Genomic DNA, 23,183 nt, shown 5'->3' with positions numbered 1-23,183 from the left:
CGCGACGTACCTCGCCGTCCTTTGTCGGTCATGTGACCAGCATGGCGTCGTCACCGCGTCCAGACCGAGCTTGTCGCATCTTCAACCAAGCATGAATTCTACATGGTCTTCACAGCGCAGTGTAAAGCTGCTGCTGCTACTCTTTACATTTCTCTCCCTCACCTCCTTAACAGTGGCATCAAGTAAGTGCCAGCTGGAGCCTCCCTGGCGTCCAAGATCCAAAGGTCCATATCCGTAATCGTTTAAGCTAATGCTCTATATTTCAGCACCAACCTCCTTCTGCAAATGCACCTGTTTCTCCAATAGCACGATCATTCCCCTCGACCCTTCCAAGTCCGAAAAGTCCTCTGGTATCGACCACCTTCTTCACTTTTACGAGCGCAATGTTGCCAGCTCGGAACTCGAACACACCGATGAATATATCAAGCGAGAGCAAAAGTACCGATCTTTGAGCTGCAATGACTGCAATCGAAAGTTCTGTCTGGACTACCAGCTACCAACCTGCAAAGGTGCTAAGGAAGAGGACGTATTCACCACCTGCTTTCGTAAGTGATCGACCCAGCGAATCCGCTGTCAGAATTGAGCAAGGAGAATCGCGTGGCGCTATCAATGCTGACGCGCTTTGCGCTGCAGAACGAGACTCCCGGAAAGACGAGGCAGTGGTGTTTATCTTCCTGTTCGCCACGGGTGGATTACTTGGTTGGGCACTCTGCAAGCCATGGATTGGGCGATACGTCGAGGCAAGTCCACGATTTGAGTGATACACAAATATTTCCCGACTAATCATTTCGCAGGCTGCACGAGAACGCAGGTCGTACATGCCCGTGGCTGAGCCCGATCATTAAACTGGAACATAATGTTATACCCTCTCGTCTTAAACTAACCTGTCCAATCGTATGAGGATATGTCTTGTATAATTTCCAATTTTACCATTTTCGATTTACAACATCAGCTGCACAAACTTGCCAAGGGGCCAATATGATGACATTCGGAACTTGGGATCTCCATACTGTAGATAGTGGCTGAAGTCGATCGATGATATCAGGAAGTATGTGGAATGTAGAAGCGATCAGGGGTAATTGGGGAACCGAACACGAACCTTACAGTGTAGAAACACTAGAAACTAGAAACACTAGCCAGATCTATTGAATTTGGCCAGTTAGCGCTTTCAGCCGTTCGCAAGTGTAATTTGCGACTCATCCAATGGCCCCCACTCTGGAGGGGGACACTGAAACAAGGTGAGTTTGTCCTATGGCATTCAGTTGGGCAACATCGTGCCTACACGGAGGGAATTAGGGGGAAGCATCCCGGTTGGAATGTACAATAGTTTCTCCCATCTCCAATGTTTGATCTCTGGAGCTCAGGGGATCATCATCACTGGAATTGACTTAAATTGGAATCTCCGACTTATCATGAAATTTGTTGGAACGAGTGGGTTCAGGGAAAACCTGCTCAATTTAAGATTGCTTTTTCACTATCTTCAGCTTGCAGAATATTTATACACATCGGACTATTGCGATTCTTTCTCTTTTCCTTTCTCTTGATCTCAGACCCATCAAGATCGGCCCGTGCTAATCAAACGGTGGCGTCGATAATCGCAATATCCACCGAGTGCAGAGCACAGTGTACTGTACACTGTTGAAATCGATTCGCCAATGGCGATTTTCGACTCCGAGAAGCGCCCACGGGGCCTGCGCGTTCCATCGCTCACCGCGATGAAGTCCAGCGCAGCAGCCAGGTCACAATTCTCCTTCCACAGCAAGAAATCCACCGAATCTGTTCCTTCCGACGAGTCAGCACCCAAGTTAGCTCCTATTCCTCCAGCTAAGCCGGCGCCTCCGCCAAACAAGGAATTGCCCTCTCCACCGACGGAAGCCCAATCCCCGAACATCAATCCATACTTCCCTCCAATCCCCTCCCACCGCGATGGTGCCCAGGAGCGGCGCCCAATTGAGCGAGTCCCAGTGCCAGCCCCAACCTCAGCTCCAAGCCCTATCAGCCCAAGCCAACCTCGTACAACGGGCATGCGCTCGCAACCCAAGCCCCAGCCCCAGCCCCAGCATCAGCCAGATCTGAACACTGTCCAGCAAGCACAAGCACAAGCACCACCAGTCATACTGTCACCACCAGACTCCCTCCCAGCACAAGAACAACCCCCTTCCCCAGCTCTGGAAGACTTCATCCCAACACCAGACAGCACAGAACCACCACTAGATGGGCAAGCCATGACAGCACGTGATTTGGCACCGTCACCATTCGTCCCGCCGGAGGTTGAGCCCGTTGCGCCAAAGCTGAACAAGACGCACTTCCAATGCCATCAGGCACATCGCAACATGCCAGTTGCGCAGAACTTGTGGTGTCCGATGCCATGCTTTGCGTGCCAAAAGTTTGATATTGAGATTCGACACCGCTGCGTCTTCTGTTGTCTGCGTGTCTGCGAAGGGTGTTATCAGACGCTGCAGACCTGCAAGAATCGCTCTTTGGAGGAGTTGCTCGAGCGTGTCTCTTGAAATCGGTCTGTTTATTGAATTCAATTGGATGATTTGGACGAGAGCGCTGAGTATATGATGCATGGGTCTCGCGCGAGGAAGTGAGGCTTCCGAGGTCCTATTGAGACCATTAGTATAGTGTTTTTTTTCTCTTTCTCTTTTTTTCTTCTTTTTGTTATGTGTGATTTTTTTTATATGATACCAAGGACCTCGTGTGTATATCATGGTTTAACCAAGAAGATCAAAGCTGCTTGTTTATAATGAGAATACCTTTTGTATACCTGTGAAGATGTTCAGTTCGTAGAAGTCATCAACGCCAGTCAGGTGGTGGCTGCCATCAATTCCAATGTAATACATAAGCATCACCGAGAAATCAGTCGTGATCCTCCTCCGTGAGGCCAGGACAGCCCTCCAAGTCTTCATCCGTCTCATAGGTATATTTGCACCAGAAGCAATACCTGTACTTCTCGCGCAAAAATAGGACGAGTTTTGCTAGCTGTTCAGCAGGCTCGAGGGCATTGAAAGCATCAAGTTCTTCGTCCTCTTCCTCGAGCTCGATCTCCAGCGCAGATGTAGTTTGGTCAACTTGCCCAAGGGCCTTTTTGTCTTCGCGGTCCATCGTCGGATCGTCATATTCTGGCAGCCGCGCTCTGGGGAAGAAAGATGATGGGAGCGATGACTGGAGGGCATGGCGGCTTTGACGGTCGCGATCGCGTTCTTCGCGCTCACGGACAAGACCGCGGTAAAGGACGTTGATCTGAGAGGTGGGTTTGATAGGGACTGGCTTTTTGGGCGCGGCGCCGGATGCTGGCTCACTGTCACCGTGAGGCTCTTCAGCAGAGTCCTCTTCGTTTCCGGTAGACTTCTGCTTCTGCTTCCCCCCGTCTCCATTCTCAGTCGTTGTCTCAGCTTCAGCCTCAGCCTCAGCCTCCAGCCTCTCCGCGACCTTCTGCGCAGCGCGCACTTGCGCCTCGGTCCGTTTCAACTCACGCTCTTCGCGGACGCGATCCCGATAAGTGCCCTCCTCATGCTTCACCTTTTTAACTGCCTCTTCAGCTTCCTCGCGTATCTTGCGTTTTTTTTCTGTATCCAGTCCGATACCTCCGCGATTCTCTTTGAAAATAAGATTTAGCGGTTCAGAACGCGCTTTATCCGAGTCGGAGGTGGTCTCTGTATCAAGGATGGGTGCGCGTTTTCCAAGTGATTCGCCAGGCTTAAAACCAAGCTTGGCCATCATCTGGAAACCCTTGTTGGTAGGGTTGAGAGTGCTGGTCGCCAGAGCTTCATCGCGACGAGCGGCTTCTTGTGCGGCGCGTTCTGCCTTGGAGGGGACTCTGCCTCGGGCTTCAGCCTAGTTTAAAATTGAAATGTTAGGATAAGCTCTTGTGACATGGCTAGCTCGAGATCCAAGCGGCGTTGAGTTGGGGGAAGCAGGCTTACCTCGCGTTGTTCGCGGCGCTTTTTCTGGGTAAAGCTCTCTTTCTGCTTGGGCTCCTCTATCACCATGGACATGTAATCATCGTCGTCGGACATGACTGAGGGTTCGGCCGAGCCCTGGAAGTGAGGAAGAAACGGGAGAAGATTGCGCCGAGTTGAGCTCTCTTGCGGGGAAGACAGTGGACCTCCGCGCATCACTGAGCCGATTCCGCGGGCCAACTTGCCAAGCTTCCAACTCTACACAGCCCATCGTCAGTGGATGATTGTCCCGTGTCTGCCCCCAGCTTCGGCCCTTGTTTTGAAATCCGGGAGGGGGCCAAGGGCGATCGTTCTTTTTATAAGCCATGGCGTCGACTCGAAATCGCTCCGTCAGTCATCATGGCGCTCTTTTTGTGTACATTCGCACTGCTTTCCCTGGCCTCTGCCACTTCTCCAGTGGCTAAGCTGGGATATGCTAACTATGAAGGCCGCTCACTTTCTACCGGTGTTTCCCAATGGCTCGGCATGCGGTTTGCTGCCCCCCCTGTGGGAGCGAGACGGTTTGCAGCGCCGCAAGACCCCTTGTCTGTAGCCGGAATCCAGCAAGCGACCGAGGTATACATGAACTATAGATACATAAAACTTGGGGTTGAACTCTACTGACCAGCCACTAGCACGGCAGTATATGCATCCCTACCGCATCAAGTGAAGGGTCAGCAGTTCCAGCAGGAACCTCGGAAGATTGCCTGTTCCTCGATGTCTATGCTCCTACTGAAGCAATTGGATCTAAGAAACTGCCCGTCTACTTTTTCATTCAAGGTGGCGGCTTTGCCCAGAACTCAAATCCCAATTACAACGGAACTGGTCTAATCGAAGCATCTGGAAACAACATTGTGGTGGTGACATTCAACTACCGTGTTGGTCCATATGGCTTCCTTGCTGGAGAAGAAGTTGAATCAGATGCAAGCCTGAACAATGGACTCAAAGACCAGCGAAAGGCCTTGCAGTGGGTTCACAAGCATATCAGCAAGGTAAGCAAAGAGCCAATGAGGCTTCCTTGTCCATCTGCGGAACAAACTGACATTGTCAAAGTTTGGCGGTGATCCCAATCATGTTGTCATTGGCGGCGATAGTGCAGGTGCTGCCTCAGTGACTCTCATGCTGTCAGCGTATGGCGGCAAAGATGAAGGTTTGTTTGTTGCTGCTGCTGCTGAATCACAGAGCTTTGCCACGATGCTCAATGTCACCGAAAGTCAATTTGCATACAACGAGCTTGCGAAGGCGACTGGTTGCAGCAGCAGCAAAAATACACTATCGTGCCTCCAAGGCCTCGACATCAGCGCTCTACAAAAGAAGAACGTCAATAGGCCCTATCCTGGAGCACCAGGAAATCCATTATACCTATACGGTCCCACAATTGACAACGACCTGGTCCCAGATCATACATATAGCCTATTCCATAAGGGCAAATTCATCAAAGTGCCAGTGATATTCGGCGACGACACGAACGAAGGCACAATCTTCGTGCCTAAAAGCACCTCAAGTGTTGCCCAAGCTGATGCATTCATCAAGGACCAGTTCCCATACATGACAAAAGCCCAATTATCCAAGATCAACAGCATGTATCTCACCCAAGACCAAACAAAAACTTTTCCAAATGCCGGAGACTACTGGCGCCCAGCCAGCACGGCCTACGGGGAAATTCGATACATCTGCCCGGGAATCGACATGTCAACCGTGTACGCAAAAGCTGGAGTTCCAAGTTGGAACTACCACTACGCAGTCACGGACGCAGAGCACGAGAATTCAGGAGTAGGCACATCCCACACAATCGAAGTGAACGCCATCTGGGGTCCTGATAATACTGGCGGTGCACCAACTTCATATACTACCTCCAATGCAGCTATCGTGCCCCTAATGCAGGCTTACTGGACGAGCTTTATCAGGTCATTGGATCCGAATAGGCATCGATTGAAGTCAAGTCCTGAATGGCGGACTTGGGGGCAGGATGGCGGACATCAACGCATCTTCATTCGGACGAATGAGACTAAGATGGAGACTGTGTCCTCGGATCAGAGAAGAAGGTGTGATTATTTGATCAGTATTGGAGTTGATTTGCATCAATAGTCTAGGTATTGGTCGGTAGTTAGATATGTTACTTGATGAGGAGAAAAAAGAAATCAAATATAATCTTTTCTTCCTTCCTCTGAGTGACCTGAGAATGGATACAGGAATGATAATGATAAATCTACTAAACTCTTCTACTGATAAGATGAATATCCAATGAACATGACTTTTATTCCCAGCCTTGCGCCAGATGAACAATGTGTATATACCAGCCCAACAGGACGTACAATATAAGATAGAAGAAAGAAAGAAAGCGCAGAAAAACGAAATGCAAATGCAAGATTACCGCTTGCCACGACCATTCCTCTCGCGCTCGTACTCGTTCGCAGCACGACCCTCCTGGCTGTTGATCTCGGCAACAAGACGCTTGTACTTCTTCTCGTACTCTGCATCGCGCTCCTTCTTCTCGCGCAGCTTCTCGCGGGCAACGAAGCTGGCATCCTTGCGGAGCTCGCGCATAGCACCCTTCTTCTCGCGCTTGAACTCCTTCTTGAGACGGTTGGACTCGGCACGCTCGCGATCCGGATCGTAGTGCTTGTCTGGGTTAAAGTTCTCTTCGAACTTGGGGATCGCGGTCTTGATGGCCAGGGGCTTGTGGTCATGCAGGAAGAGTGGGCGACGGGCGAGGTGAGCTTGCTTGAGATGAGTGTCGACTGTTCCGACACTTTTTGCGATGGGTGTCCAAGCTGCGGTGGAGATCTTCCCCTTGAGGGATTTGCGGAGGTGGTTCAAGACAGCACGGGCTGGTGTGAAAATCTCCGTGAAAGCGGATTTCTCGGACCAGATGCCGGAGGCAGTTTCGAGGAGAGACACAAATGTGGTGATGAGAGAGATCTTGAGCACTTCCTCTGACTGGGAGTCGGAGGGAGAAGAGGTCACATCGCGGAACTGCAGCTTACGCGGGGCGAGCTTCTTGGAAGGCGTGAGCTGAACGGATTCCTGTGACTCTCTGTAGGGGAAAGCGCCAAAGGTGGGAGTAGATTCCGTGGGAACGAGGTTGCAAAGGGCATTCAGAGTGTAGTTGATAAACTCAGGCATGTATCTCTTGGAGATAGTCTGGTATTGGAGGCAGAGGCTTGCGGCGTATGCGCCCTTCGCAAGATCCGCGAGGGATGTAGTAGAGCACTGGCCCAGGTACCGCGCCAAGCACAAGTGAGCTGGCGTGGACACAATGTGGAAGTGATCAGATGTAGGGAAAACAGTTGAGATACCGGTCAGAATGATAAGGTCGCCAGGAAGAAGGTCGAGAGGACGTTCCTTGGAAATCTCACGAAGACGTGCCCGGAATGCGAGAGCGACATTAAGAGGATGGGTCTTGGCCAAAGAATGAATGTGACGGAGAATGTTCTCAATAATGGCAAATTGAGGCTGCTCATCTTGGTTCGCCATGTAAGAGACATGCTCAACAAGGACTTCAGCAAAGCGAGCGAGCTTTGCCTTGTTGTCAGGGTGAAGTCGAGAGTGGTGCAGGGCTCGAATACGCTGAACAACTGTAGGAACATCCTCCACAGGAACGTTCTTGATAATGCTCAAGAACTTTTCGTGGTCCTTAGGGCAAGGGTAGGTGAATGCGAGCTTTCCGTTAGCAGTCTCGTTGACCTCAACAGCGGTCGATGCGGCAGCAACTTCATCTGATGGTAGGTCAATGCCATTAATGAGTTCGTCCTCTCCATCGGTACCTTCAGACTCGTCTTCCGACAGCTCTTCTTCTTCAATATCACTCTCGTCAAATTCAAGACTGGCGTTTGATCTCGTCTCAACCAGATCGTCATCAATGACAAAGTCATCTTCATCTTCAACGGCAAGTTCCGGACGTTGACCGGAGTTGACTGGAAGACCAAAGTGCATGGCATCATCAATTTCTGACTCGTCATCATCGGGCATTTCTTCGTCGAAGTCGTGAGCTTGCTCCTCCTCTTCGTCATCGGTAAGCTGTTCGCCGCGCATTCTTCGAAGACGATCGTTCTCGAGCTTCTTGAGGCGTTCAGCCTCTTCCTCTACCTTCTCCTCTTCGGTCTTCGTACGGTCCGTGGGCTTTGAGCGCGTATCGAAGGTCAATTGTCGAAGTCGCTGGTCGTATTCTTTCTCGGCTAGTTTGCCATCGTCCTTCTCCAGCATAGCAGCTCGTTCAGGGTTGATATCCGAGAAATCTTGCTTAGGTGCTGCAGGCTTGGGAGGAGCCTTGAAGCCTCGCAAGGCATCGAAAAGGTCAGGAAGTTCCTTGTCCAACTCTTCACGAAGATCCTCATCATCGTCCTTGAGTTGTTGTCGCTCTGCCTTGTAGAACTTCGATTTGGCAATGACTTCCTTCATAACCTCAGCCTTGGTCTTCTTGCGTCCAGGCTGCTCTCCATCTTCGTAGTCGATAAAGTCTTCCCGTTCTTCGCCATCACCTGCTTCATCCCCTTCGGGGAAACGCTTCCTTTTACGCATATTTTCGTCGTCAGATTCCGCGCCCTCCATGTTTTCCGCATCGAAGTCGTCTTGAATCGGCCCGTCGAAGGTCAATGATTGACCCATGTGAGTAAGCTGCATTTCTTCCTCATCGTCCTCAAGGTTGAACATTGACTCCTTGCGCATCTTTCTCTGGCTTTCTCTGGCGAATCTTTCGGCGGCTCGTTCCTCGGGTGTCATGGTAGGATCATTTTCACCGAAACGGCGATCAACAAGTCCACCGATCTTGTTTCGGGTGTTCATCTCCTTCAAAAGGGTGGCACGGCGCTTTCAAAAAAGGTCAGCCAAAACTTCTCTATCTGCGGAAGCAGACAAACTTACTCTCTCTTCACCAAGTGACTTCGTAACACCGGGACGAGCGCCTGCTCCAGCGGTTGAATTGCCATCTCTCGTGGTGACATCGAATTTGTTCGATTTGTTTGGCGCCTTGATTTCAAAGGGGTTGAACCGGTCTCGAATAGCCTGTAGGGCGACTTCGCGCTGGTTGCGATTCTTCGCACCAACACCGGTCTTCGCATTTTGGCGCTTTTCCTTCTTGGATTTTTGAGGACCAAGAACTCCGTTATCACGAAGGGAGGCCTTCAGCTGCTTTAGCTGAGAGGGCGGCATTATGTATGGGTGTACTCAAAATTGAAGAGTCGGCATTTTTTTCCTGGTCTTGATCCTCCTCAAAAAAATCAGGTTCACCGCCTCCGCGGCCTCGCCGATCGGGAAATTCTGCCGCGGCCGTTCTCCGCATCTCCAACGCCCACAATCAATCGTCATGGCTCCCTTTTCTGGAGATGGTGTACTGTGGCTTTGCCTAGGTAAGACTGAACTGATTCGAGCATGGCTTTGTGGATCATACAGCTAACCCACCCAGGCGTTTCATTGTTCTTTGCCGTCCGCGGCATCGCCACAGACCTGCGTCAAGTCGTTGATCTGACAGAACTCAAACAGGTCGAGAAAGACGACAAGATCATAAGCGAAGGAACTGAAGAAGGTGAGGAATGATACTAGATATGTATATCATCCTTCTAACAAAATGCAGCCCTCAAATTAGACACCCTCTTGAAGCTATCTCAAAGCACAAGTCATGACCTCCGAGCTGCGTATGATGACACTACAATCCTGAAATCAAGTACCTCTACTTACCACTTGCAGTGCTTTGCGCATTATATCCGAACGATCTACCAAGGGTGACACCCGCGATCTTCTACTGGAACAGCTGGCATCGAAACACAAAATCACTCAAGGCCGAGCTTTGAATGCATTGAACTTTTTGGTTTCCAACCGAGCTCGTATGCCATCAACACCGTCCCTTATTTTAAAAACCCCAGTACTTATTTATACAGTTTCCAGAACTTCGATTTGCAGTCGGCTCGGCGACCTTCCAACCTATACCGCCCTCGTTAATTGCTTGTGCAATTTCCTCTCAGAACACATGGAAAGAACATCATTGACCAACTCTCCTATCCTGCCGAAGACAAGACCCATGGGAGAGAAAAAGGCTCTATCTATCATGAATATACTGTTGCCAGAGAATGTACCAGAAGCTTTGGAAGCTGGGATAATCAGCCGATGGCTCTGCAATTATCCTTTCCCATGTGCGCAAACCGACCCTTCTCGCCGACGGGATGTTGTTATTCTCATGAAAACATGGTGGTCAGATGATACAATCATGAGCTCGATCTTTAGCACTCTTTCCTCGCATCCAGACGGGATCAAGCAGCTCCGGAAGTATGGATTGATGGGTAGCATGATAGAAGAAAATGACCAGGATGATGACGACGAGGATGCAGACAGTGACATCTGGATGGTAGATGCGGATCAGACTGGGGGCACATTCGGACGATCTTTGCGTAGGCTTCAAGAAGGTACCCCAAGAGAGCAAGCACTACGGCGGCGAAGAAGAGAGGCCATGGTGCTGAGTGATGGCGGACGGCCTCTTGGGAATGACGATATCATTCAGCGACCGATCGAATGAACTCAGTCATCCTGTCTATCGAATACCGGAGAACCGAGCACCACGACCAGCTTCTTAGTTACTGTACTTTATGTCCATGATACCCCCTTTACCAGACTTATGATACAACATGATGCGGCTTGAGATTGAATTCATTGTAGAATCTATAGTCCCATCCATGCTGATTTGGCCAAATGGTCAGCCTTCTTGCGGCTGTTCTTGATCACACCAAACATCTTGAGTTCCGAGAGAGCGCTATAAAACAGAGACATCACCACACGATCATCACAGCTGTCACCCTCTTCATTCTCAAAAACACCACTGAAAGCCCGCCAAAGATCATGGACGTTCACCAGTGCACCTGATTCAAGATACAACTGATACAAGATCGCTGCGGCAGGTTGCTTCGCCGAGATGTTTGTCGTAGTAGCATCCAAAGACGAATGTAAGTAATCGAACGGGGTAGCTAAGGCGCGTTCAATTGCAAAGCGTGGACGAGGCGCGAATGTCTCTTTCAAGGGATTCCGTAGATCAAACACGAAAGCTTCATGAAGGAACATATCTTGTGGTCTGATGAGAGTATCCGCAAGATATTCTTGTAAGAAGACAAGCAACTGGTCGATGATTTCGGTGTACTCAACGTCTTGTTCGGATAGCTCAGCTTTGCCTTTGTTGAGCTGGATCCGTGATTGAACCACCGTGGTAGTTGTGACAGTAGAATTGATGTTATATCCACTGCGTAACGACCCAGATTCTGGACAAGTTTCCAACAAAGTCTGGAGGTTTGTTTGAATCGCCCCCAGCTGCTCGTTGGACATGACATCTTGCAGCCGACCAATAAGCTCATTCATTTTACTAGAATCCAGCGCCTTCGTTGTAGCTATCATTTCGTCCACAAGAGTGGAATCAGCTAACTCGCCAGAGAAAGCGCGGACGGAAAGGTCAGGCACTGTAGCCTTTTTTGTATTTTGTGTGTATTGAAGACAGGCATGCACAGCAAGGATTGCCTGGAAGATGCCTCGCATTCTTTGCTGTCCAACATGAAGGCAACTGATTGTTTCTTGCAGGAGAAAATCGTCGTTTTCTAGCATGTCTCGGACTTGCTTGATGGAGCCTTCTTCAACCAAGTCCTCGCAGAACCTATGGCTATGTTAGATCATGGAGGAATGGTCCATTGGAATTGCTCACATTCTGAAGGATGGCAGATTTCTGATCACTTCACAAAGCTTCTCTGCAGAAAGAACAGTTGGATCTGGCTTGGCAAATAGTACTGCCAGGGGGTTCGCGAAAAAATGAGACATGTACGCATACTGTAGTAGATGTTAGAATATCGTTCCAAAGAATTGAGAGGTCTGCTTGCTTACCTTGACCATGCGACTAAATGCTTCTGGGCTTTGGAAATAGTCGCTGGTATTTTCAAACAGCGTACTCGTGATGTTACGTCCCAGCCAGAGTTGGGTGTTGGAGCCAGTCTGAAGAGACTCATAAATGCGGTCGACACAATTGCCAGCATCTTGCACTTCGAAATGTTTTCCTTGAAGAAGAGCAACACACGAGCGAGGCAACCGACCTTCAAATAGCTCTACGGATGTAGAGATGCCCAGAAGAATAGTGAATGGTATGCGATCAATCCATGATCTATTGAGCAGTTAGTGGATGTTCAAATGAGGCAGAACAAGGTTTGTCGCACTTCAATAAAGACAGGAGATCTGTCAATAGGCCTGTATCAAAAGCTTCGCTGTCACGAAAAGCTAGTACCAGCTTTTTAGTTCCTTTTCTCTGCACATAGTCGTGAAGAAGGTCCAGATCGTAACCAAGAAGGCGAGGTCCCTAGAGGGGGGTTAAAACAAGAATGAAGATTTCATGGCGCATGAACATACAGCACGATCTGTGAGGAACCTCTGGTAACCGTCATTGCCATCGGTATTCGTGACAGTGGCTCGGATGATGTTCTTCAAGGATGTTTTCAGATTGGGAGCATCCCCTGATTCCAACACAACCACACTGCCTTCTTCGTTCGATATCAACTGCTCGTTGAGTCGTGATAGTAATCTGCTGAGCGAGGAGACATTGGAACCGACTGTTACAAGAGCTGTTGGAATGCAGCCATTGCATCTGAAGCCCAAATTAGAGTTAATTCTTGTTTCCTGTCGGATTAAGGGCATACGTTTGTGATGAGTTCTCTCTGACAAAGGACGAAACTTCGGTCAAAACGCCGGCATCAACATCTTCAAGAATAGCCTGAAGTCCATGTGAGCACTTGGTCAACCCAGTTTCGTATCAACTCATCTAACCGACCTGGATCTTGTGTTCCTGTTCTGACCATAGCTGTTGATAGCAATGGTATCGCAATTGGACGGATTGGGCGTTCTCGTTGCCGTTCAAAAGGGGCAGAAACCGTTGTCTGTCTGTCTGTCCTTGTTCAATGCCGGACACTGAAACTTTTCGGCGCTTTGAGGGCCGCTCGCCTGCTTTCCCGTGTTTTGGGGGTTGGTAGATGTAGGCTGCCTGTGTTTTGTTAGCGCCGCAACCTCCCAAAGCAATGGCAGATTCAGGAACTCACTAGATTCTGAGACTTGTCATCCGACAAGCCTAGGGCATCGTTAAACCCATCTGGATCCATGTTGACACAGCACAGAAAGAAAGTTGTCGCAACTGGGGATGACTTGCAAGGCGGAAGCGCGACAGACGCTAAACCAAATCAGGCGATAATTGCATCTCTTCCGAGTTCGAACATCTTCACTCCGCCCACTTCTCTTGTCTTCATATCTCCGATGACCGATTGACTGCCGTACTCATGCTGCGCCAGGCCATTCAAGGAGCCCGATGGTGTCAGCATGTGGCTCGCAGCCCATCGTGCGCTCCACGCCGGGCCTTCTCCGCCGCAGCTTCGCGGCATCTGAATTATGGCGGACCAAACGACAAAGTCACTTTTTACGAACAGGAATCATTTCGAAGCAAAACACGACGAAAAGTAAATCCCGAAGCCGAAGAATTTGGGAATCGAGACCAAGTCGAACAGGAGCTTGTGAAGCTTCAGGATGAGCTAAAAGTTTTGGAAGAAGGGCCTTTTGGCCCCAACAGCGAGTTCATCACCAGTTTGCCGGACGCGGAAAGAAAAACCGCATTGGAAGCTCTACGAAAGTATGACGAGGAACACCCCGAGGAAGCCAACCAGCCTGGCCTAGAGCAGGTTTTCGATCAGGAGCTTGACGACATGGTGCGGCAAGAATTTGAGGGCCTCGCAATGGAACAAGAGAACTGGGAGGACGGAGCTACGCGACGGCGTAGCCTGGCAGCTAGAAGATCTGTTGCTGCAAAGCGTGCCGGGGCAGACACTCACCCATACGCTGTCAAGTTCAACAATTCTCTACGACAATTCCAAGGAAACATGGCAGACGAGCGGGCTCGACAAGAATTGTGGAAGTGGTATCGAAGATGCAAGCAAGTGATTCCGCACTTTTTGACCATCATGCCCACGGATGCAATGGAAGCTGTATGGAACTCGCAAGCTACCGGAGAGATTGAACAAACCACACGTTCAACACATTTGCGAGTTTTGGTTCAGGACGCTACATCTCTCGGCCAGCCTCTCACAACTCCTCAAATTTTGTCTTATATCACGTCTTTACATGAAGACGGCGCCACAAACCTTGCATTAGAACAATGGGAAGCATACCAAAAAGAGCTTTCCCAGGAGAAAGAGGACCTGGAGGAATACTGGAAACTTGGAGTGCGACTATTCGCTGCGGAGAGCAATCCACAACGAGCCCAGGATATCGCGTTGGCCTTTTTGGCAAATGATCGAAACCGCCAGCCGCGTGTGCTTATCCCAATTATTATAGCATGGGGCAGACTCCCTGGAAAAGAAGCGGAAGTGAAAGCCTGGGCGCTTTATCTACAGCTCAAGACATTCTTGGGAACAGAGATGACTATGGACGACTATGACCAAGTCAGCATTGGTCTTCTCACGGCCGGTCGATTGGATACAGCGGTTGCAATCTTCAAGGATATGATGGTCACCGGGCAAGACCCAAGCAATGATTCAACCGCATTATACAAATCTGCTCTTGGTCTAGCAGGTAATCTCCATGCATCAAGCATCAATGAGAACGATGTGAACAAAGTATCGTTGTCTGTACTCAAGGTACTGCCTCGCCGCTTCCAAAACAGGTTCTTCTATGCCAGTTGGATGAAGAAGCTTATTGGTATGGGCGATGTTGATTCTGCTGCCCTTGTCATTGAACTCATGTATGAGCGAGGCGTCAAACCTGACAGCAAACATTTGAACGGACTTATTGCGGGCTGGCTCCGCGAAGGAAACCAAAGCGCACGCAATAAGGCAGAGCGACTCGCCTGGTCCATGATCCAAACACGTATCAACACGGTATGGGAACGTTTCCAGCCAGAGTACAATTCTCCACAGCTTCAGGTCAAGCTTGAACAAGTAGAGGACACCCGCCTTCCTCGATTCATGCAGAGAGCAATCCCACCTGCCAGTATCGAGACATTCTCCATTCTCCTTTTACATTACACTCGCCGCGGTGATGATGACATGGTCAAATATCTGGTCAAGTGTCTTGGCGATGCACACATCAGACCAAATTCCTATTTCATGAATCATCTCCTGTACGCAGAGCTCCGCAAGCAAGATGTCAAGTCTCTCTGGTCCAAGTTCCAAACCATGTCAGCCGCCATTCGGCCAGATCTAGAGACATATGCTTGCCTTTGGGATTGTGCTAAGCTTCAGTACGATCGCGGACGGACTGCCTTTGACAAAGACTTCCCATCAGCACGACAACTATATGCCAATATGATGTCTTGGTACTCGCAATTGTCTCCTCACGCCCAGAAATTTGCCCAGACCCAGATGCCTAAGGCTTTGTATGATCAAATTGTGCGATGTTTCTGTCTCTCCAAAGATGTCCCTGGCACACTTGTCGCCCTCCACTCAATGCGGTCTATCTTCGGATTCACGCCAGACGAAACTACGGCACGCATGATTGTTCTGCAAATCGCCCGGATGGCGGCTGTCCCGGTCGACACACCGAAACGACGTCTCCGCCGCATGTCTTCCACCCCACGAAGCAAAGAGAATATCAGCCAGGTCACTCGCCTGTTGGAACTGCTAGGTGAGCGCCAGGCTGAGGCTTTACGAGTACAAGGCTTGAGTCTGGATGAGCTGGATCCACACGAGAAAGAACAGCACCAGATTGAAGTCATCGCTAGTCTACTTCGCATCGTGTTGAGTCGAAAGGATAACCTGGCCCCATTGCAAGTTGAAGAAAGACTTGCGAAAGCGGCAAGGGAGATGAACGCTGCGCAAACCGAATTGGGTTTGCCCTTAGGTGTCGATGATAGCAAGTTGCTCTAGCATGGCATGACTCCCGGGTGTTGATTTTTTTGTTATTACGGTACGGGACCACTGTTTGGCATTGAGAAAGCATGAGTGGCGTTAGTCCAATTTAGGCCAATGGAAGGGCCATGTATAATACTCTTCATATCTGAACAGACAACTCTGATCAATGTACAATACCTTCTCTACTGCTCTTCGATGGTGATATACAACCAGACATAGTCAATTGAAAAAAAAACCAGGTACAAAATGCAATTCCTCGTAATGCAAAAATCCCTTAGCCCAAAAACACCAATCAATGGATGTGTATTTTGAACACTAATAAAAAGTACAAATAGCACCGAACAGCAAAAAGGCCAAATCTCTATTTCTTGCCCTTGTTCTTCTTCTTCTTTCCCCCGCCTGCTGGTGAGGCAGGAGAAGCAGGGGTGTTTGTCGAAGGATCAGCCTCAACAAGCACCGCATCGTCATCACTGCCTTGAACAGAGGCAGCAGGGGCAGGGGATGCCGGTGCATTTTCAAGGGGCTTTGCCGGGGTTTTAGCGGGGGTAGCAGGCTCAGAAGGGCTGTCGTCCAACTCCTTCATGAAGCTTTCCTGGATGCTAGTCTTCTTCTTGGCCCACCATTGGCGTTCCTCCTCGGTCTTGCTCTGTTGCTCTTCCATGCGCTTGCGGTAGATATCATTATTCATCATCTCGTTAGCAGACTGGAAGATAGTCTGACCCCAGCCAGGAGCGTATGCGTTGGCCTATTTCATCATGTTAGCTATGCACATTGCTTATGTGACGTCCCCTTTGGATAAAGCGGCGAAATATCAAGAGAGGAATAATACAAGCATACCTCTGAAACAACATCCTTAACCTCATCTTCCATCTCCTTCTCCGCGCGCTGGAATCGCTGCCAGAGATCATCGCCAACACTTCCACGTTGGAGAAGCATAGCAAGCGCCTGCTTCTGGCTGCGGAGCGCCATAATGCGACGGATATCTTCAGAAGCGCGACGAAGGAGAGAAGCCTTCAGGACGGAATCGGGGATGGTGGGGGCCTTCTTCTCTTTTGTGGAGGATGCCGAGGGCTCGAGGTGGAGGAGGGAGAAGTAAATGTCGCGCTGGAGGTGAGCGGGGAACCATGGTTCTAAAGTAGCAGCCTTGTCTGTGTTCAGGTGCGGTATTAGTCTATGCGTTCTGAAGACAATTGAACACGTTGGGGCGAGAAGTGATGTTGTAATGCGGATTCACGTGTTTGTGACAGGAACATGATTCACGTACGGGCCTTGCGCTTGCGGTAAAGCGAAGAGAATGTTGCTAGCGATCCCAGTAGAATACCCAGGTAGACGAGGGGGACGGCTAGACTGAGCCAGTCTATGTCGAACATTGTGGCGTTGTGGTAGGGGTGGTTTGTGTGATGAATATAGAGTCCGAGGAGCTGGTTAAGTAGGAGTGTAACTCAATAAATCAAACTCTCATGGCTGAACAAGAATGGAGTCTAATAAGGGCGCGAGAGAGTTGTGTGGTTAACAAGCTTGAAAGGCCAGGGTGTTTAGTGGGTCAGGTCACATGTGCAGATCTACAATCTTTTTTATACTTCAACGCTTTCTTTATGCTCCTCTTTCTTTTCCTGCCTTTTGCTTTTAGTTATTCTTGTAGCTTAAGATATTATTTTAAGCTAGCTCAACTTGTAGATGCATCAAGGTTCCTGTCAGTTGATTTCCAAGTACAACAGGCAAAGAGTTTACATAGTGCCTGAAACAACGTCACTGGATGAGTTCTATATAGCCTCGAATCAAATATTACATTTCCTGTATTACTTGCAGGCTACCTGGCCCCTTCTCCCATTTTCACTTAGTTCCAAGTACCTTGAGTTACTCATCTAGAATGTTTGACGTGGAACTTTGAGAGTACCTGTGGAACTGATTTACTATTAATTTAAGAGCGACATGGAACATTCAGAATACTCTGGTCTACAATTTCACGAGAGAAGCAATTTTTGGACATGAGTTCCATAATTTACATACATTTCCCTAAATCACCCGCTTGGAGAACCTAGAAAAAAAAGACAAAAACACAACATTGGGTAGTACACGCGCATTGCTCCCCGTCCATCCAGCCACAAAGAAAAGAGGAAGAAGAGTATGAGTTGAGTCAACATATTGACAGAAGGGAACATAAGAATAAAAAAGACAAGATTGAACGATCGTCATATGGCCATTACTGGAAGCTCACTCCCTGGAAGTGATTCCTGGTCTTCTGGCTGGGGGATTTGATCTCCTGCATTTCTTGCATGTCTTCCAGAACATCATTGAACCGCTTAGAGAGGCCCTTGGCCACGTTGTTGCGGTTCCACTCGGCACGCATGTGCCATACAGTGTCCATCAGGTTCGTGTTGACCTGCTCAAGCTGCTCCACCGAGAAGCCGCTTGTCATGAGCGTCAGAGAGTTGTGAAGGTCTGCAACGACGTCGAGATCAAGAACCAACGGCTCGTGGGGTTCTTCACTGAGACGGGGCAGAGGATTGGCTACAGAATCGTTTGTCGGCATGCTGGGCGCATCGAACAATGGGGGCTGAGGCTTGGACTGGCTTCCAATGAAACCACTGTTCGCCAGGGTATCGTTGCCATCGAAATCGTCACGAGGCTGAGGAGAGGGCTGGCTGCTGCCGCCTTGCTGTGTGTCTGGCAGGTGATCTTCTTGCGACACACGGTCGGGATAGGAGGTGAGGTCGGGGTATTCGAATTTAGAGGCATTAGGGCTTTGCGTGTTGTATTGCTGATTGGAAAGATACTCGGAAGATTTCTTGTCCGAAGTTGTTTGAGTGGTGGATGCTTCGTTGGTATAGTCGTTTGGTTGGGATCCAGGAGCCATGGGGGTCATGGGACCCCGCTGAGAGAAGCTGGAGAGACCCGATTCCCGGCGAACCTGTTGGGACGGCGCAGTGTGAGAGTAAGGTGGCTTTGGCTGGGCAGAAGGCCCGAACGAGCTCCCCTGGGTATCCTTGCTTCCAGAGTGACCTTCGGAGTTTGACATGAAGACATCGCCATCAACATCTGGTTGGGTATCGTTGCTTATGCCAGCGCCATGAGAGCCAAACTCATTGAGGTCTGAACCACCGCCTTGACGATGTCCGTTGACATAGCTGAGATCCGACTGTTGGTTGGGCGTCACAGGACGCGACGATGGGTTTCGATGATCACCATTGGTGGGGAGCAACTCACCGGCGCCGGTCGATAGACTGACTTCAGTGTTGTCTTGCTTATCGTGGTCAGGCTCAAGACGAGGGGGATTTTGGCTCTCCTCGGCAGCTCGCCGGGCACGCTCTGCAGCATCCTTCTCACGAGCCTGTTGACGGGCATACACTTGATCCAATTCAGCTACAAGCGCTGGCTGATCCACGAGGATAGTGTTAACGTCAACTTCGACATTTGACAGCATTTCGTTGGCACGTAGTATGCGCTCTTGATCGCCAGCTTGACGTGTATCCTTTACAATGCGCTTGATGTCGGCCACGAACTCGAGAGGCCGCTTGTAGTATCCGTTGGAAAGACGCTTTTCGATGGTTGCGAAGTCCAAGTTGTAGAAGAACTTGCCCGTGGCAGTTTCCCGAAGACCCAAAACACCATGCTTATCAAATGCTTTTTCGTACGGCCGGTATGTGTTCTGCTGGTCGGGTGGAAGGTCACTTGTGATATGGTCTGGATCTTCCTCTTCCCACAAGTAGCGAATAGTTGATTCTTCAATCGAGGGGAATCTGAACCGCTTGTATCTCTTTAGCTGATCCATAATGGGCTGGATCCGAAGCTTCAGAAGGTTCAAGGTGTTGTTGTCTTTCTTCTTCTGGGCTTTGATCTCTTCTTTGGTGAGCTGCGCCTCAGGTTTCGGGGGAGGTGGTGGCGCAACTGCCAATTCCTCCAGCTGACGGCGCTTGCGGTTGTCCGGGTTGGGGAAATTTTTGGGAGGAGTCTTAACGTATTCAATTATCTTTGCAAAGAATTCACGGCGTGCATCGCCGCTTGGTGAAGTCAAATCATAGAAATTCTTCTTGGAGTAGCCGAACAGATTCTTGAGAAGGGCAGCGTCGACATCATCCTCGGCTGAATCAAGAATACCGAGCAGCAACACCGGATCAGAAGGTGGAATTGATCGCAGAAGTCCCACAAATGTAGAAATTACAGCAGGACCAACGGTTTGAACCCACAGCTGAATGTTAGGAATGTAAATCACACTTGGCTTGTGTCGTTTGACCTCTGTGAACAACTGGATGATAGTTGCCTCTGGGGAACGAGTAGAGTCACTTAGCAGTGTCGGAAGATCAAATGCTTGCACATGCAGGCCTTCAAAAACATGCAAGAGTGCAGATGCCAAGTATTGCTGACCCATCCCGTGGGAGCCACGGAGTAGTAGTCGTGGCCGGAACACACGGGAGCGATCAAACTCTTGCAGAAGAAGTTCTCGACTGAAACTTTCACCATCTTGGGGCTCCTCAAATTGTGCTTCCTCGAGGGCAGTGAGCTTCTTTCGCTGAGGTAATATCTCAGACAGCAACTTTCTGATGTCGGCCAGTGGATCACGAAGCAGAGGCTCAATGCTAGGAGGGAGGGCAGTTGCTCCAGATGAAGTAGAACGCTCCGAAGAAGGAACTAGTTTCTTTATCGCTAGCATGAAATCTTTCGGAGCCACCTCAATTGATGTAGGGTCGATGATGAGCTTCTGGTCGGACTTGTAAATCTGGGGGTACCTTCTTTGCACGGCATTGATTGCAGCTTCAGTGCACAACGCGCGCAAATCGGCACCACCGTATCCCTTGGTCATGTCTGCAAGCTGATCTTTGATGCTCTCAGGCAAAGGAGGATCCCAGTTTTTGGTGTGAATGTCAAGAATTGCGCGTCGAGCCTCAGAATTGGGCAGCGCGAAGTAGAACTCACGATCGAAACGGCCCGGGCGGCGAAGGGCAGGGTCAACTGAGTCTGGTCGATTGGTAGCACCAATCACAACCACTTGACCGCGGCCATCCATGCCGTCCATCAATGCAAGGAGAGTCGAGACAATGGATGAATGGATCTGGTCTTGCTTACTCGATCTCACGGGAGCCAGGCCTGGAATATCTCGTCAGTGGTTGCGAAATGAAGATTGAAATGGGAATTCTTACCATCAATTTCATCAAAAAAGATAATGCTAGGCTGGGTCTTGCGAGCTTCATCGAACAGAAGTCGAAGTTGTCGTTCAGCTTCACCCACCCATTTGCTCAGAGCATCCGCACCCTTTCTCATGTAGAATGTGACTTTCTTGCCTTCCGAGCTGACGCTGTTTGCAAGCGCTCGAGCCATGAGCGTCTTTCCTGTACCGGGAGGGCCATGGAATAGGACACCGCGAGGAGGTGTGATTTTGAATCGCTGAAAGATTTCAGGATATAGCAACGGCAAAGAAACCATTTCTTTCAACTGATCAATGTGCCCTTGTAGCCCACCGACACTGTCAAAGTTGACATTGACATCGACTCCTAGAGGGTCTGCGTCCACCAAAGCTTGTTTGTTGGTTACTTTGCCCAAGTTTGCAGGCGTGCCAGACAAGTGTTGAGCAGTTTCTCCTGTCTGGGCATGTGTTGTTGGGGCAGCACCACCAGAAGTAAGGCCGGGCTGTTGTCCGCCTTCATCATCACTGCTGTCGCTGTCCACTCCTCCAGCCGCAATGGGATTACCAGGAGCCCCGAGAAGCGCCGAAGCACCTTGGCCGCCAAATGGGCCCGAAGTTGAGAACAGAGTGCGCTGCCACCCTCCAGCCCCCTTTCCACGGCGGGATGGGGAGCCGGTAGCCACTTCCGGATCGGAGTCTTCGTTAGGGAGAAGAATTTCAGGACGAATCAAACGGTAATCAACATTCTTGCGGTTTCGACGCGGCTTTTCGTACACAACTTCTTGTTTGGCCCGGCGACGGTAGCGGCCACCACGAAGGTCTTCGAGCTCTTCGGCTAGTTCTTCGGCCTCCTCGGACGGCGCACGGGATTGGGGAATTCGTCTGCGAAGACCAGCGCGTCGGCTGGTAGAGCTATCCTCTGCCTCCTCACGACCTCGACTTCCTTTGCTGGGCGAAGCACCAGCTTCAGAATCCAAATCCTCTTCTTCGTCATTCGACGCTTCTTCTTCTGGTTCAAAGTCGCTTTCCTCTCCTTTCGCCTTGCGCTGTGAGCTCCGAGATGGCTGCTTGCGGCTGGATCGGCGTAGTTGAGATTCCTCGTTAGGCTGTGTGTCCCCTTCCGCATCCTCCTCAATGGGCTCTCGGGTAACATTGCTTCGTCGGCGGAGCTTAGGACTTTCGTCCTCGTCGTGGGAATGTGTGTTCTTTCCGTCGCCATTCTCTGACTCAGGGACGACATCTTCATCGGCCATTTCCTGATCAATTGGTTCGTGAGTGCTTTCAGTGCCTGTTTGAGGCAAGTCGCTTTCCACGACATCCAATTGTGATCCTTGAATGGTGGTTTCTTCAATGACTTCTTCGGCTTCCTCATCCTCATCGTCGAGAACAGTGCGATTTGCACGGCCACCTCTGTTGAGCAGACGACGGGTAGGGGTATCATCTGGGCTGCGAATGCCTCGCTTAATGGTTTCCATGTGGCGTCCAGAGGTAGTAAGAGCGTAGATATCCTCTGAAGCACCACGAGCACGGGTCACACGATGGTGCTCAAAATACTGAGCTGGAAGTTTCAACTTGAGGACTGTATGATTTGGTGGAGCGGATCGAGAATTTTCGACTTCAGCATCATCTTCGTCCTCGTCATCGTTGACCGCTTCCTCTGATTCAGGTTCTTCATATTGTGGGCGACGACTTTGGGTGGTTCTGCGACGCGCCGTTCCGCGAGCATTGCGTTCAACATCAGCATCTTCCTCCGAATCCTCTTCAACTTCATCGAAGGAGAGATCTTCGGACAGCTCTTCTTCAGATGTGAGACCGTCGTCGTCAGAGTCGCGCCGTCTCTTCTTTGCAACAGGCCGCGACTTTTTCTTGGGGCTTGGTTTCGATTTTCGCCCGGTCGAACGTGGGTATTGGGCGTGGTCACTGTAGTCCTCGTCGTCGGAGTCGGACTTGTTGGCGACCTCCTCGAGGGAGCGCTTTGCGCCACGGGCCATGGCGCAGTGTTGACGATAGGGGAATCACTTTTTTTGAGGCGGCAGAGTCAGAACGGCTAATTTCAAAAAGAATAACATAGGATGATCATAGAACGCGGATTGAGAGAGCAGGCACCGGTGCAATAGACAAAGACAAAAGAGGACAGAGCCTCGACGATGCGCGATGCGGGCAGGAGGGACAACAACTTACAGACAATACAGTTGTCGCCAGCGACAGCTGGATCCCCTGATGAAAGAGAAAGGATCTGCTTGTCAAGGCAGCAGGTCTTGAGCAAACCTC

At 50.0% G+C, this 23,183-nt stretch overlaps 10 protein-coding genes across 10 annotated transcripts; 5 read left to right on the top strand and 5 right to left on the bottom strand.

The window, feature by feature from the left end:
• Window positions 1–91: 91 nt before the first annotated feature.
• Window positions 92–761, top strand: N7511_006521 (uncharacterized protein; the record flags this gene model as incomplete). The annotated part of the gene is made up of 3 exons (XM_057128898.1): window positions 92–182; window positions 267–545; window positions 634–761. The coding sequence occupies 3 exons, from the start codon at window positions 92–94 to the stop codon at window positions 759–761; spliced, it is 498 nt and encodes a 165-aa protein (XP_056983454.1).
• Window positions 762–1,655: 894 nt separating this feature from the next.
• N7511_006520 (uncharacterized protein) lies at window positions 1,656–2,510 on the top strand (the record flags this gene model as incomplete). Its single annotated transcript, XM_057128897.1, has 1 exon — window positions 1,656–2,510. One exon carries the CDS (start codon window positions 1,656–1,658, stop codon window positions 2,508–2,510), a length of 855 nt encoding a protein of 284 aa, XP_056983453.1.
• A 352-nt stretch (window positions 2,511–2,862) lies between these two features.
• Window positions 2,863–4,022, bottom strand: N7511_006519 (putative G-patch domain protein; the record flags this gene model as incomplete). The annotated part of the gene is made up of 2 exons (XM_057128896.1): window positions 2,863–3,840; window positions 3,930–4,022. The coding sequence occupies 2 exons, from the start codon at window positions 4,020–4,022 to the stop codon at window positions 2,863–2,865; spliced, it is 1,071 nt and encodes a 356-aa protein (XP_056983452.1).
• Window positions 4,023–4,304: 282 nt separating this feature from the next.
• Window positions 4,305–6,032, top strand: N7511_006518 (uncharacterized protein; the record flags this gene model as incomplete). Its single annotated transcript, XM_057128895.1, has 3 exons — window positions 4,305–4,520; window positions 4,580–4,936; window positions 4,998–6,032. The coding sequence occupies 3 exons, from the start codon at window positions 4,305–4,307 to the stop codon at window positions 6,030–6,032; spliced, it is 1,608 nt and encodes a 535-aa protein (XP_056983451.1).
• A 282-nt stretch (window positions 6,033–6,314) lies between these two features.
• Window positions 6,315–9,095, bottom strand: N7511_006517 (snoRNA-binding rRNA-processing protein NOP14; the record flags this gene model as incomplete). Its single annotated transcript, XM_057128894.1, has 2 exons — window positions 6,315–8,753; window positions 8,808–9,095. 2 exons carry the CDS (start codon window positions 9,093–9,095, stop codon window positions 6,315–6,317), a joined length of 2,727 nt encoding a protein of 908 aa, XP_056983450.1.
• A 154-nt stretch (window positions 9,096–9,249) lies between these two features.
• Window positions 9,250–10,452, top strand: N7511_006516 (uncharacterized protein; the record flags this gene model as incomplete). Its single annotated transcript, XM_057128893.1, has 5 exons — window positions 9,250–9,292; window positions 9,349–9,468; window positions 9,517–9,577; window positions 9,630–9,766; window positions 9,821–10,452. 5 exons carry the CDS (start codon window positions 9,250–9,252, stop codon window positions 10,450–10,452), a joined length of 993 nt encoding a protein of 330 aa, XP_056983449.1.
• A 143-nt stretch (window positions 10,453–10,595) lies between these two features.
• Window positions 10,596–13,054, bottom strand: N7511_006515 (uncharacterized protein; the record flags this gene model as incomplete). The annotated part of the gene is made up of 8 exons (XM_057128892.1): window positions 10,596–11,571; window positions 11,620–11,741; window positions 11,796–12,069; window positions 12,122–12,261; window positions 12,312–12,546; window positions 12,599–12,672; window positions 12,730–12,939; window positions 12,995–13,054. 8 exons carry the CDS (start codon window positions 13,052–13,054, stop codon window positions 10,596–10,598), a joined length of 2,091 nt encoding a protein of 696 aa, XP_056983448.1.
• Window positions 13,055–13,228: 174 nt separating this feature from the next.
• Window positions 13,229–15,805, top strand: N7511_006514 (pentatricopeptide repeat protein; the record flags this gene model as incomplete). Its single annotated transcript, XM_057128891.1, has 1 exon — window positions 13,229–15,805. The coding sequence occupies one exon, from the start codon at window positions 13,229–13,231 to the stop codon at window positions 15,803–15,805; it is 2,577 nt and encodes an 858-aa protein (XP_056983447.1).
• A 346-nt stretch (window positions 15,806–16,151) lies between these two features.
• Window positions 16,152–17,160, bottom strand: N7511_006513 (Sec63 complex subunit SEC66; the record flags this gene model as incomplete). Its single annotated transcript, XM_057128890.1, has 3 exons — window positions 16,152–16,535; window positions 16,628–16,938; window positions 17,055–17,160. 3 exons carry the CDS (start codon window positions 17,158–17,160, stop codon window positions 16,152–16,154), a joined length of 801 nt encoding a protein of 266 aa, XP_056983446.1.
• Window positions 17,161–17,993: 833 nt separating this feature from the next.
• Window positions 17,994–22,903, bottom strand: N7511_006512 (chromatin segregase YTA7; the record flags this gene model as incomplete). The annotated part of the gene is made up of 2 exons (XM_057128889.1): window positions 17,994–20,875; window positions 20,929–22,903. The coding sequence occupies 2 exons, from the start codon at window positions 22,901–22,903 to the stop codon at window positions 17,994–17,996; spliced, it is 4,857 nt and encodes a 1,618-aa protein (XP_056983445.1).
• Between the last annotated feature and the right edge of the window lie 280 nt (window positions 22,904–23,183).

The sequence above is a fragment of the Penicillium nucicola genome, assembly GCF_028828085.1.
Source record: "Penicillium nucicola strain IBT 29836 chromosome Unknown utg000006l, whole genome shotgun sequence".
Classification (NCBI taxonomy): Eukaryota; Fungi; Ascomycota; class Eurotiomycetes; order Eurotiales; family Aspergillaceae; genus Penicillium; species Penicillium nucicola.
This window is presented reverse-complemented; position numbering and strand designations above follow the sequence as displayed.